Source organism: Diadema antillarum, unplaced genomic scaffold (assembly GCF_040938485.1).
Source record: "Diadema antillarum isolate AM-2024a unplaced genomic scaffold, OU_Dant_1.0 seq00001390_RagTag, whole genome shotgun sequence".
NCBI lineage: Eukaryota > Metazoa > Echinodermata > Echinoidea > Diadematoida > Diadematidae > Diadema > Diadema antillarum.
The window spans coordinates 797,431-811,998 of NW_027272145.1; the positions used below are offsets into that span (position 1 = coordinate 797,431).

At 38.1% G+C, this 14,568-nt stretch overlaps 1 protein-coding gene across 1 annotated transcript in view; it reads right to left on the reverse strand.

Moving 5' to 3' along the window:
• The window catches only part of LOC139708930 (cytohesin-1-like), an 80,122-nt gene continuing 65,554 nt past the window's right edge, over nucleotides 1-14,568 (reverse strand). Inside the window, 4 exon segments of the mRNA XM_071620894.1 lie at nucleotides 1-4,792; nucleotides 10,738-10,886; nucleotides 11,286-11,357; nucleotides 12,597-12,673. Coding sequence (XP_071476995.1) covers nucleotides 4,714-4,792; nucleotides 10,738-10,886; nucleotides 11,286-11,357; nucleotides 12,597-12,673 — 377 coding nt within the window. The 3' untranslated portion in view covers nucleotides 1-4,713.

A 14,568-nucleotide genomic window follows, 5' to 3' on the forward strand; every position in this document is an offset into this window, starting at 1 on the left:
TATGTGGTAGGCTGTACACATTGCCACTTGCTACATACAGAGTTTGCATACTTCTTGGCACTTTGAAGCAAAGGGAGTAGTGAGTTTGATTTCTTTGCATTTTATTTGACAGTGATGATTTCCAATACAAAGCCTCTGATGATGCAGATTTGCTCTGCTGCAATGTAACAGCAGCCACCATCTTTTGCAAGGCATTGTCAAGATTCCCATCATTCCTTGAAGCTTACTGTATACAATAACTTATTGAGTGGCCATTAATACGAGTGCAACATTCAATCCACTGACATTAAATATGTACATTTACAACAGTACTTGACAGCTCAGGCCGTCGCATCTTGCACAAGTTCATGATCTCCCACACACTGAGAGCAGACCGGGAGAAATATAGCAAATACTTTCACTTGCTGATGTCTATTAACCTGAAGGCAGTCTCAATTGAGAAATGGCAAATGCTACTCAAATTGTCTACGCCACCTTTTACACCAAATATCAGAGTATAAACAGATTGGCTTCCATAAGCGAGAGGCTGAATTGAAAGCTAGGTATAAACTAAACCTGCTTCACATAGTACTACCAGCTTCAAGTCGGTCTGGCTTCACAGTTGCTCTAAAAATCTCAAGACACCTAATTAAAATTTTCCCCTCCTTCTACAGGGATTAAGCCTTGTAGGCAATGCTTTGGCAGTACATATTCCTTTGCAAGACAGTTTTGTGGTCAGCAAATACTTTACAAAACTTGTGATATATTGCTTTATTTGGGCATGGAGGGTTGTGCAAGCACCTTTCGACCTTTCACTTCATGCCCAAACATTTTGGTATCATTGCTACAGTTAAATACTGCGCCAATGATACATCATATTTAGATTGTGCCAATATTCTTCATCAATTTGTTTCTGAAACCTTTAAAAGTTGGCAATCTTGCTCAAAAATGTACTCACTGCTCTCAGAATGACATACATGAACTGACAAATATTAACAGCCCCCTAAAAGAGAGAATACATTACAGTCAATTTAGTTCTTGCAATGGACTACGATCTGTCACTTACTTTTTATCATCGAATAAAGTGCCTGTCCATTGTATATGCATCTGTACATAGTTGCCTGTGTTCAGCATTGGATAAAGATATGAACATTGACTGACCTTCCTCTACTGATCACCGGGGGCACTTCAGACTTTCAGAATCTCCAGCGATACCCCTACTTGACTGAACATATTATTGGTAATCAAAGGCAGAAAGATTCAAAGTGTTAACACACACTGCTTGCATCACTTCCTATGAAGTAATGCATCTCAATTAGCTCCCTGTTTGAAATTGCAGTGTAGAGGATGTATAACAAAGGAATGCATCAGTCTCGACCCCACCCCTTCCGAAACTGTTTCTCAGCTCAAGTTCATTGGACCAACGCCTTCATCAATACATGTGTATTCCACTAAACAATGCACACAAACTAAAGTGTGATTGATTAGCTCCATTCTATTACATCAATATGAGAGTAGGTGGTGTTTCCATATCAAGTGTGCGTGTATAAATACAATAGCGTGAAATCAGACAGAGGACGTATGCTCACTGAATTGCTGATACCATGAATGAAAGTGCGGTTATTAGAGTATGTGTATTCCAATGAACTAAATTCTGTTTGTCTTCTCCGCTCCAATGTCTATGCTTCAATCCAAAGACTTGTTTAAAAACTGCATTTACATACCACCTGCACATCGTTTTGCAGATGAAAAAGACGCAAGACACACGTGAAAGTGAGTGCTCTGATCTGATCACAGATGTTCATTTGTAACATTAATGTGGAAGCTACGAAAAACACGAACTGGGCAAAGCAAAGCTGGAAAATGGAAAAAAAAGGCTTTGCTCCTTTTGTGCTCCGACAAAAATATCAACATTGATTCTACATTTGTAAATCTGTGCCACACTATGTGCAACCAAACACAAACAATCGATACATTATCATCATTTGTTTTTAAAAGGGGAAAGAAATAAGAATTCAAATGCAAAATTGGAAGACAATACTTGTGTCTTTGTCAACATTATTCTGGTGTTCCCATTATTCAGGATACACACTCTCGCACACACTAACTGTTCGAAACATTTTCAGAGCGTGCCCGCTCTGATAAATAGTTTTCAAGGACAAAAAACCCACATAAGACAAAGAGAGGAATAATAACAATACCCTCTTGGAAAGAGGAATGACAATTAGACATCATAGAGTCTGTAAACTAATCACTTGATAATGACATCAACCCTGGAACGTCGGTTTTGATATAAACACCGCAGCAAATTTTCGAGTGTCAAATCTACAAGTGTAACACTATGCAGCAATAGAACATTGCACTCTCATGTTGATCTTTTTTTTTTTTGGTTCATTTTTGTTTTGTCTCATTTTAATTGGTTGCTTTCTAGAGTAAATAAAACTGTTGCTGCCATTTCGTAGAATAGATTACAAGTAGCTTTCTGCTTGTCCATATAATTCTGTACAAGGGCACATCAAGGCATACATCAGTTCTTCTGCTTTAGTTATCACTCCCTCCCCCCTCCCCCATTTGAAACATCCAGTGGCCCTACTATGTGCAGAGAGCTTTCACAATATATCTTGGGGCATACATGACCACTGTCACACTGTGCTACACTATAAATACACAATTGATTCAGTAATCTACACTACTACATTTTCTTAGTGGAATGTACAACATCAAGCATGTATGTGATGTAGTCAAAATTGACACACAACAGTGAATCCATACACATTTATGTCAAAGGCGCGACATCATTCGGACGCACTGACAAAATAAAAAAGAGAACAAAAAAACAAAAAACAAAACAAAAGACAGATACAATTTCACAAAGTATGTTACATAACGTCAAACTAGACCTGGCAAGTATCTGAGCAGTTCTGCATTACACAATGCAACAGGTGCGTCCTATCTGTGCAGAGCCAGCACGAAAAAAATAAACAAAACTACTTTACACATTGCATCTTATATAAGACATGAACATCAATTCCAGAGCTGCATAATGACACGAAATACAACTTGAACATTTCTTCAGTAATCTACATCATGATTCATCTCTGTAAATTCCACAAGAGAAGGGGGGAAAAAATATAAAGAAATGGATTTTACGTAATGATTTGCGGTTTACATTTCTTGTGAAGAGTCCATCGTTTCAGGCATATGATATGGATTCGACATCAGTATCAAGAACACCAACCATTGCCCTTTACAGATCTAAAAACACATTTCAAGCAGGCAAAATTGGGTGATACTTGGTACAATTCTCTAAAGGCCTTCAGAAGAAATCCTTTCCCTGACATCGTTCCAAATGCATAAACAGCATTTGGCTTTCATTCTCATATTTTCTGTCTTGTCCACCTTGTAGTGACCCCTGATAAACTACACTCCTCACAACATCATAACATGGCCTGCTGTATTAAAGCCCTTCTCTGCGAATGGCCTCTTCCTAAATAAGATCAAACAGAAAATTCAGCCATTCTGAAAAGAGTATCTCCTGCCTGTGTGGACAGTTCGAACTGGAAGTGTCAAATTTGTATCAGCTCGTTCAATGCCAAAGACAACTTGTCTGTGTACAAAGGCAATGGTATTTTAAGCTGGTGGATTCTGGGTTAATTTAATGATGTCCAACTTTACAGCTTTATATGGAGAGCAAACTTTATGCACATACCACAAATTTTCTCAAAGATTATTTCTTTTTACATGATTTTTTTGTAAACATTATTAAAATTTGGGTCGCTGCTCTACTTTTACATTTATACCATACTTGCACACACTTTTTATTTAAAATCTTTCTTTCATAATAATGTTCATGATATCAAAGCACATCTTTGCTGCTTTGAACCTCAGGCAAGGAGGTTATGTTTTTAGCAGCATTGGTTTGTTTGTCGACTTGTTTGTCTATCTGTTTGCAAAATAGCTCAATAAGTCAGAACTGTGATTAGGATGAAATTTTCAGGAAAGGTTGATAATGACACAAGGAATAGATGGTTACATTTTGGTAGTGATCCAGATCGCCGTCTGGATGCAGGAATTTTTTGTAATTCTTTGAATAATTCTTTTTCATTGGGAAACAGGGCCATTTTCATAATTTGTGTATATAACTTCACAATAAATAGCCAGATTACTCAGTATCACCATCACTCTTTTGTACACTGTATTATAATAATGACTGTTAATCAATTTTTATACGCAGTGGGAACATAGGGCTATAATATACGCACTAGTCGTAGTAGGGTAGAAATTACAATATGAGTGGAAATGGGCTGCTTGGAAGAAGTCTGCACTCTCCCGAGTGCTTTCTTGTTTCTTGATTCTTGATGGTTTTCCAACAATACTAATGATTTGGGGAAAACCAAATATGTGCATAGAGTTGCCTGCACTCCTTAATTGAAAAAGGATCAACTGATGTAGATACAGTCATGCCATTGATTGCATCTTGGGCAAGATCTAAAGAGGAATTTAAAGGGGGGATGAGAAAAGGTGGGTGGGGGTGTGCCCCTCCAGACAACGCTTCCAGTGGTGGAGGCGGTTCGTCTTGAGAGAAGGGCAGGGGGATGTATGAGGCAGCACGGCATGATGGGAAGGTGGGTGGGTCAGGGTCCCGCCTCATCTTTTCTCCCATGGGGGTCTTTCTGCCCCTCCTCCTTCTCCTCCTCCTCCTCCTCATCCTCCTCCTCCGGTGGGCCCGTCTCTTCACGCCTCCGCCTTGTGGGATGCTTTCTTCTTCCTCGCCTCCAGCATCTCGTAGAATGGATCTCGACTGATGCTGGCCCTGCAGATGGGGAGGAACCAAGAGACAGAAAAGGAAATTAAGGGTGTGGAAGTGTTTACCAACAGATCATCAGTTCCTACCAGAAATATTCTGCTGGAGAAACCATAAAACTATTCCATAGACAAAGCCAGCGAAAACAGAACACAAATAGGGTGGGGGAAATGTATCTTACAGGAAATTATTACCAGTAGGGAACGTATAGTCTGCTTGTTATGTTTTTTTCTGTCAGGCATGTTTGTGTTCACGGTAAGATCAGTGCTGATCAAAGATCAACATTCTGTTCAAGATCTTGGAATATTTGAATAGAATCATCGTAATGGAGCGTATTGATACTAAGTACTGCAGACGAAGTCAAATCTAGTGGGAGGAAAACTGAAAACCAAAATCAATGCTTGACGATTTGGGGCATTGTAGTTATTCTTTTTCCATTCTTGTGTAATATTCATGCAAAGGAAAAGGGCTTTTTCTTCTTCCTCTTAAGTTGAAACACCAGTATGACAAGACTGACAGCTTAGCAATGGGGTTACACCCAATCAATCTCACTACTGTCGCCCACCTCTGTTTAAAGGGGAATGCGGTCGTAAATGATGCTATGGTATTTGCGCAGTGGCATCACAGTTTAATAATAGATCACGTCATCCGAGCCACGCTACATGCAGCAATGCAGTGATAAGTTCACACGCTCTTTGGCAATCCTACTCCAAAACAGATGACTGTCCAAAAAAACCCAAGACAGATAGAAGAACTTGATCCCACAGGGCTGATGTCCTTGCATATATATGTGAATGCACAAGTATATAATACTCTCTGGCTTTGTTTGTTGTTGTTTATTCTTTCCCTGCACCTTTGTTGGAGCATTCCACCTGTTGGTTAGGGGAGACAGTAACACCCAACCCAAACTGGCAATAGGAAATTGCTTTATTAACATAACAGGAAATTCAATCGCGGGCTGCCAAGTTCTCCGCAAGCAGTCAGACAAAAGAGAGACAAGGTAAAAAAAAAAAAAGACATACACACACAAAAAAAAAATAGCTGGCACATCTATGGACTATCAAGCCTGTCATTGTCCCGCCCAGCTTTTCCTATTAGCTTACCTGTAATCATGTTGTGTGGTATAGAATGCATATTTCGCTCTATTACAAGTATCACAAGAGGGGCAACCACTATACACACACATGCACACGGAACTGCTTCCACAGTGGTGTATTTGTTGTAATATCATATAATAAAAACCTATGCATAGTACCCTTCACAACTGATTGAAAGCCCACTAGTTTTTCAAATCTTACTAAAAAAAACATTCTGCACAGCCCCACCACAAAGGGGATATACACATTTTTCTTTCATGGGCGAGTTTTCCAAACATGCCTTTAGTTTCAATTTTACTACCTGTGACAATGCATATTTTTATCATCACGGAGTCCCTAACTCTCTTCTCTCTATCTCTCTCTCTCTCTCTCTCCCTCTTTTCTCTTTCATTTCTTGACTTGTTTTCCAAGAAAAAACAATTAAAAGGATAATAAACACGAAAACGACCTCGAGGAGTATGACGGAAATAAAACAAAAACTTTATACTATGTGCAGGGCAGAAGGATAGAGTTTCCAAAGGAGCTTCACAGCACTTTGCCTGCACTAAGCACAGCCTCAATTGGTCTCCCATAATTCATGCTTTGGGCAACACATGGGGAAAACACACACACACACAAACATTCCTGCCTCGCACATGTTACATATATCTCCCTCCACTCAGGTACAATGTCCTTCCTCAAACGTGCTGGTATGCACAGTTACGGTTTCTTCGAAGAATGGTCATTTAATACAGACAAGGATAGCCAATGACCTGCTAAGTCCACGAAACCATATTTCTGGGGTTCAGAACTGTGTCTTTTTCATTATGATTTCCACAATTTATTGTTATGGCTTCATTTGTCTGGGTAAAGAAACAAATCTTCTTTCATCTGAGCCCTTTGGTCACGTCCACTGACTTGGAATTCTTGTGCCCAAATCCCTGAACCAGAGTAGTAAAATTGTAAATGCTGCTCTGTTTTTGGGTCCATTTTTACTTCCTTTAAAGGTCCTGTTTACCTTTGGGAGCAGTGATTTAACATTCAAGATATCACATTTGCTGCATATGCGTAAGTCTGTTGTACCACAAAACATCCTACCATATAAAGTATTTGCAATAAAGCCTAAAATATAAAGGAGATATCAGTATTTTTCTCAATAAACCGTAATGGTAGACGGTTCAGTCTGGAAACATTTTTTGTGGTAACTATTGTTCACATTTTGTATATTTAACAATACTTATCATCGATTTTACTGAATCAAATTTTTACAGTGGTTGTTTCTATCCCTAACTCACATTTTAGAGCTATTTTAAAGCACTAATGCTGGGTTTTTGTTTCATCTGCAAATGGTAAATTATGCCTTTGACGCACAAGCAACTGTAAAACTACAGCAATTTCACCTCAGTCCTACTTTTGATGCCAGAAAATCCTGCACACTGTTATTGTCGATAAGTAAAGCAGTTTCAGAGAGACTTTGCCGAATAAATAATCATGACTATATAGCCACTTGCAGCATCATTAACATATTTTTCACCCTCCACAACGAACAGTTATGATTCATTACATGCAATTCTGTTTACATGCAAGTCTGTTTGATTCTTTGCCATCATAACACAAACAACTTGAGTCTGAATCAAAGATCACAGACGCATATTAGTGCTTTACTTCATTAAAATGCGATACCCTTCTCTCAACCGTACAATAATTATTGCCATCATTGTATGCTCTGAAATCACTGCGACTTATACAGTGCACTGTACTACAGTCTTTCTGATGTAAAACGGAGAGCAAACCAGTCGTGTACTTCAACACATGTGGGACTGAGTCATTCTGGGACCTTGATAGCAAATCAAACTTTACAAATTGGACAAGAAGTACCGGTACCTTACGAAATTTGATGAATAATACGCGACCCATTGAAATGCAAAATTTACATTTTATGTATGCATATTAAGCCTTAATTGGCTTGTAGCACAACAGCTGTAGCTTTAATTCTTGGTTTTTTTTTTACGGTTAATTCACAACATTGATATAATCATACGGATGTTGTTAATTAGAGGCCTGTTTCAGGAAAAATGCTCTTGGCATGTTATAAGCTGTTATCCAACATCATACTAAAACTAGTTGCTTCCTCTTTCCCCTTACCACAACAACATCAATACTAAATTTCATTACAAAACACTATTATTAATATCCTTCCGCATAAAAAAAAAAATATCGCCAGCACTTTTCAAGGCTATAGATCTCATGTTTTCCCATGAAACCTAGTAGGGTATCCACACACAATGCTTTATTTGGGCTTACAGCAGTGGGATGTGTGTGTCTGTGAACATTTTTGGTCTGTTCATCTCGATCATCAATATACATACATTGCCTGCATGTACTGTGTATAATATATCATAATACATTTCATATTATATTATAACATACTACATCATAATAAAATAATGTGAATACATCTCCTACATGTACTGTGTATGTTTCAGTGCTTCTAGATGAAACGTCTAACAGCAATCCCGAGAACACAAATCAATATTACTTGCACCATTTTAAATTCCATTATTCTGACATGATAGAAAGCCAAAACTCAAATAATATATGTGGATTGAGTGAAAGCAGCAAAATTAGTAGAACACATAAGTGGAAGTTTCAGGAAAATTGGACAATCGATGCAAAATCGATTAATTTTTAAAGTTTTAATGACGTCATCACAGGATAAAGAGTCTACTACAGTTCATGATGTCATTATGGACTATATAAAGAAAACATAAGGAGAAACCCACAAAATCTCTCTTTTTTTAAATCAACAGTACACCTTCCATCCACTTGTTACTGACATATGTTAAGGGTATATGTTAAGGGTAATATTATTTCCGCTGCATTCTTAAAGTGGTAAGTCAAGTGCTTTTTCATTATGCTAGAATTAAATAAAAATAAGCTGAATCTTCTTTATATTTCTATATACTGTTGCCAATAATGATGTCAACAACTGTTGTAGTCTCCTTATCCAGCGATGACTGCAGTAAAACTTTATAAAGATTCATAACTTTTGATTTGATTGTCCAGTTTTCCTCAAACTTTCACTGATGTATTCTACTAACACTGCTGCTTTCACTCAATCCACATTTATATTTGGGTTTTGGTTTCCTTTAATCTTTATTTTTTTCTTTTGAACAAAGTGCAAAAAGTAAAAATGAAAAAACGAAATCAATGCAGCATATCTCATCGAATAAAAAAAAATGAAACAAACAAACAAAACAAAAAAACCACCAAGAATTTCCCCGTTCTGTCACCCTCCGCAACCGTCATATCCTTTTGTTTGGGTTTGGGAAGGTCAACTTGCCAATTGGAGGTCTTTTAGTCCAGGAAACGAAAATACAGACCACGGCCAGGAAACATTACGGGACCATCACGTGCCGATTGTGGCTACGTTTTTTACGCTAACGACAACGGGCTAAAATGTATCACAAGAAACCACTTTCAACTTGCTTTTTATCTCTGGCAAGGCAAAGGAAGTTGATGAGTAAACTGTCTTCCACATGAGGAAGCCAGAGATATATTTGACAATGGACGGTGAGCAATTTCATGCATGGTGTGAGTATGGCAATGTGAGTGTGTGTAGGTGTGTGAGTTGATGCGTGTGCTTTCTCCGCCATACACAGCACAATTTAAGCATTTCCAAACATCTTTTGACTTTAATGTATAAAAACTCGCTCCATCGGCAAAATCAGAATAGCTGAAATAACCGAGATGTGAGAGCACTCCAGAAAAGCAAGAACTGCCAAGATGGCGAATGAAGGAACACTCCAAATAATACTGACTCATCTGAATGATGTAGAATGAGCACTTGAAAGCTAGACAATCAAAACAGCACAAGGCTTTGTTGGCAGAGCGAGGTCATCACGTAAAGGTCAATCTCTCTCAAGCATTCAACTCCTTTATCTAAAGTTGCGATGGTAAAATCTCAAGGGCCTTAATGGTTTTGAGCATTTCGGTTTCACACAAGAATCAAACACCTGGTATGCAAGCAGCTTTCAGCCAGGAGGGAGACTACCACAAGAGTACACAAAATGTTACACTTGACATCCTGCAAACAAAACCACTCTAATCTTCTATGCAGGAAAAATGGCATCATGCATGTGCTAAGATCTGGTTTACATACAGCCTATCACTTCTACCCTCGTTATTTCCCACAGAAAACCTGAATTATGCTCTCACTGTCACTGTAATTGTGTTCTGTACTCAAATGAAGCACAATGATCAGTCCTGAATAGGGAATGCAGTGAATTTTAGGAGACTATTTGACATACCACATACTGACTATATCTATTATACTATTACCATGTGCATTCCTATTGACAATTTGATTGTACCATCATTATCAAAACTATTATGATCCTGATGATAATTATAATTATAATCATAATCATAAGCATCATTATCTTTATAATCATTATTATTACTATAATCATTATTGTTATTATTATTATTATTATTATTATTATTATTATTATCATTGTTATTATTATTATCTTTATAATTATTATCATTATTATAATTATAATCATTATTATTATCATTATTATTATTATTGTTATTATTATTATTATTATCATCATCATTATTATTATTATCATCATTATAATTATAATCATTATTATTATTATCATCATCATTATTAGTGTGATTCCTACTACTTCAATTATCATTGGCTTTGTCATCATTTTAACTATTATTTCGATTAGTACTCTTATCATTCTAATCATCATCATCATCACCATCACCATCATCATCATCATCATCATCATCATCATCATCATCATCATCATCATCATCATCATCATCATCATCATCATCATTCTAATCCTGCTAACTTACTGCAGTGCATGGATCCACTCCTTCTTCTCCTCCTCGCTGGTCGCCGACATCCTGTACGATGTGTGACGCCCCTCTACCACCCGTCCGTCCCCGTGGGTCTTCGCCGCCTTGATCACGCTCTTGGTCGTCGTGTTCAGCTCAAAGCAGTGCTGCAACGAATAATTGGGCAGTGGCAACGTTGAGAGTGTGACTTAGTACTTGACGCTTGCGGTTCACAGAGAGCCATGCGCTCCTTTCATGCATTTTGAGACATACAGTAATGTTCACTTTCGTTTACATTGTAGGTAGTTTATACACTGCACTCTGGTCAAGGTAATATACCTTTTCATATTGCTCATCTATGGAAAAGGTGTCAAAGTTTCTTATCATATATTTAATTCTTTGACTACAAGTGTACTTACCAAAGATTGACAAGGATGAAATGTTCACTGCTAATGCATGATGGCATCTACTAATGCTATGAGGAATTAGAACTTTGAGGCAATATTTCTGAATATACTGGGAATCCTTGGACCACCCTTACTGAGAAGAGACAAACGTTGACTTACCGCCTTTCCTTTGTCCTCCACCTCTTGCACCGTCAGGTTTTCTAGCGGGATGATCCCCTTCGGTTCGCGGTCCTGGTGGCGGAGAAAAGGAGAGACAGCGTCATCTAACGGTGCACATTCTTGCGATGACTCTCGCACGTTTCACGGCTCTGCTGCATCAGCCACGGAGGCAAGTTTCATCCACATCATGTTTGCATTAATGCATCCAAACCCACCCACTTGCTATATTTAGGAGATTCTCATGACAGTTCTCACACGTTCTCACGATTTTGCGTCAGCCATACAGAAAAAAAATTTCACTCACATCATGTTCGCATTACGCTTCCAACCCACCCATCTCCTCAATATTTCCGTCACCTATGGTCTGCTAACTCAACGCACATGTTCAAAGGTTGGCAAGCATTTCTTTCATTTTCCATAAAATTTGGCTTCTACTCCACATCCAATGGCAAGACTTTGTGAGTAGAAATGACCTCTCGCATCTAAGAAAACTTTGTACCAAAGAAAACTATACAACTACAGTTAGCACCAGGCATTGTATTTACTTCTCTAAAAATCTGATATGAAATTCATATGTTTGAAATAAGAATATGTTTGCCTCATTTGTGCACTGTCATCCTTCTATTTTCATCTCTGGCTCCACCCTGTATCCACTCCAAATCTATTATTGCTGGCTCCAACCCACTCCCCCCTTCCCCTTTTCCCTTCCCCTCTCCCCCCCCCCTTTTTTTTTCTATTCTGCGATGGCAAGCATACCCAGGACCATAGGAAGCATGCTGCAGTGTCTGCACAATGTGAGTCACGGCTAGACTTGTGGCAAACAGGAAATCATAAACAGCGACGCGCTGGTACCTGACCCGCAACTCAGGTGCAGCCCCGTCTGCCGCAAACCCCCTCTCTGACGTCTTTCGGGCTAGTCCCCTCTTTCCCCGCGCTAACGAGCACTGCGTACGACAAATACGTATTGCATAAAGGTCAGGCCGATCCTAATCGCTGCCCAGACACCATCTGCTTAGTGTGGCGTCAGAGCCCAAATTAGCACCATTGTGAGTTGTATCGATATCAATATATACATTTATTTATCAGTACATATATAGGAAAACTGGCAAAAAAATATGAGTCTAATGACATAGTTATACAAACTCTTTGTACCAGCCCATTTTCAAAATATGATAAAATCATTACTATTTTCATCATCATTACTTTTGTTGCGTTGCATGCCATTTGATGAAACAGAATTAACGCTCCACTGCGGTTACCAGGCATGATCTACAATTGCGTTCTCATGAAGTCACTTCTATCATAACTTACTGTTGTGAACTCAAAGTAGTAGAGACAGTTGTCTGTGAGGATGAACCACCTCCGCTTCCAGGTCTTGTATCTTCCTCCTGTCAAGCAGATAAGACAACAAAGCTCAATCAACAGATAGACTTGCAACAACAACAACAACAAAAAAGGACTTGTTTAACCAAAAAATAAAAAATAAAAAAAATGTATGCATAAAAATCTGCTATTAACAGAACAAGTGAAAAGATTAATACACTTGTGTAGTTAGGGTTAGTAGAAATCAGGTTAGAAACAATCATTTCAACAGAGGAGAATTTTTTTTTCTTCTGGAAATTCTATGAGAAAGGCTTGCATTTCACAACAGGCAAGAAATAAGAAGTATTGAATACAGACATGCCCCTATCAAGCACTGTAATCCATATTTTAGATGATTCTATAATGAGTTCTCATACAGAACAATGTTTCTTGAGATTTTCTATCATGGGTTTCTAATACAGGACAGTGTTTTTGAGAATTTGGGGCCTTTGATATGATAACTATGCCAGAAGCAATTATAATTACATGTAGCAGCTGATCGACCATTGGACAGGAGAATGTGTATTATCTTAATCTTGTTTCATTACAATTCAAAAATGTCAGCTCATTTTACACACACATATTTATCATGGCTCTTCTATCTAGTGAATTTCATTTGCTACTGAAGACATGTTTTCTACTGCACAAGGCAAGCTCAGACATTCAATGTTTTGGCCGTTTTCTAAATCTACACCATACCACACAGACTGGACAGGGTGCTTTACAAAGGGCAGTTTGAAGCTCTGCAGACCCCACAAGTGAAGGTGGGTGAGTTTTGAAAGGGAATGTTTGGGCTATTCTGTTTCTCTTTTCTTTTTTTTCTACATATCGCTGCGACAAGTGGCAAGAAGGGTGAAGGATGGGGCATTTGAACTTCAAGGAATAGAGTGTAAAGATGGCAAACACACACTATATCTTGAACTTCCTCGATCACTAATGACAGAAACAAGTGCACCCCAGCACCGTGATAACCCTTTGCTGCTTTAACCAATAAAACAGTCTGCCTTAGTCTCTCTACGTATCCTACTTCATCGCACATGCACAGTAGAAATCTAAACCAATGGAATAGACTCCCAACCATATACGTTTGAAGTGTCTATTTCTACGATATATCTTTCATGCAAACATGTTCACGTAGTTCTTCTGTCATTCTCTCATTTGTACCATAATTTTTAAGAGGGCATACAGAATCTTGAACACGTGAGGAATAGAGTGGGATTTACATTACTTTTGAGATGGAATGAAGGCTTAATTCAAGATTTCAAAATCTACCAGTATTCAGCTCTTGTGTATTTTGTCTGCTTATAAAATCTAGATGCAATATCATACAAATGCAAACTATTAAGACATGAATGGTTTTCATTTAGACTATGCACATAAACTTCATTAGAGGCCTGCAATACACTGTCTCACATCTAAAAATCCTCTTTAAATATTGGATCTCTTTGGGGGCGGGGTGGGGGTGGGACAGAAACTGTAATTGATTGAGCAATATTCACTTCCTCTGTTACGTCAATACTTGGTAATTGGGGTTTAGTTGGCACAAATGTTAGAGATTTTCCCTTTATATCCACTTTACCATCAATACTTGTGAACACCATATCCCATGACTAATGAACATAAAAATTATAACATTACCCAATTTTCCACAATGTTAATAACTGAATAAATACATACATTTGATGTCATAAAACTACCCGAGTAATCAATTATGTATCATAATAATATTTAACAGGCATGGTAGTTAATGTAGTCTGAACATACTCCCGAAGATATTCCGTTATTAAGTACCGGTTCATATCATCCCATATAATGATAGAGAGAAAAAGTACCCTTTTGTAGAGGTTCTCTTTTGCATTGGCATTCTGGGAATCTCACAGAGAAATGAGTCCATTCTTGCCCTAAAATTGACAGGCAGTGA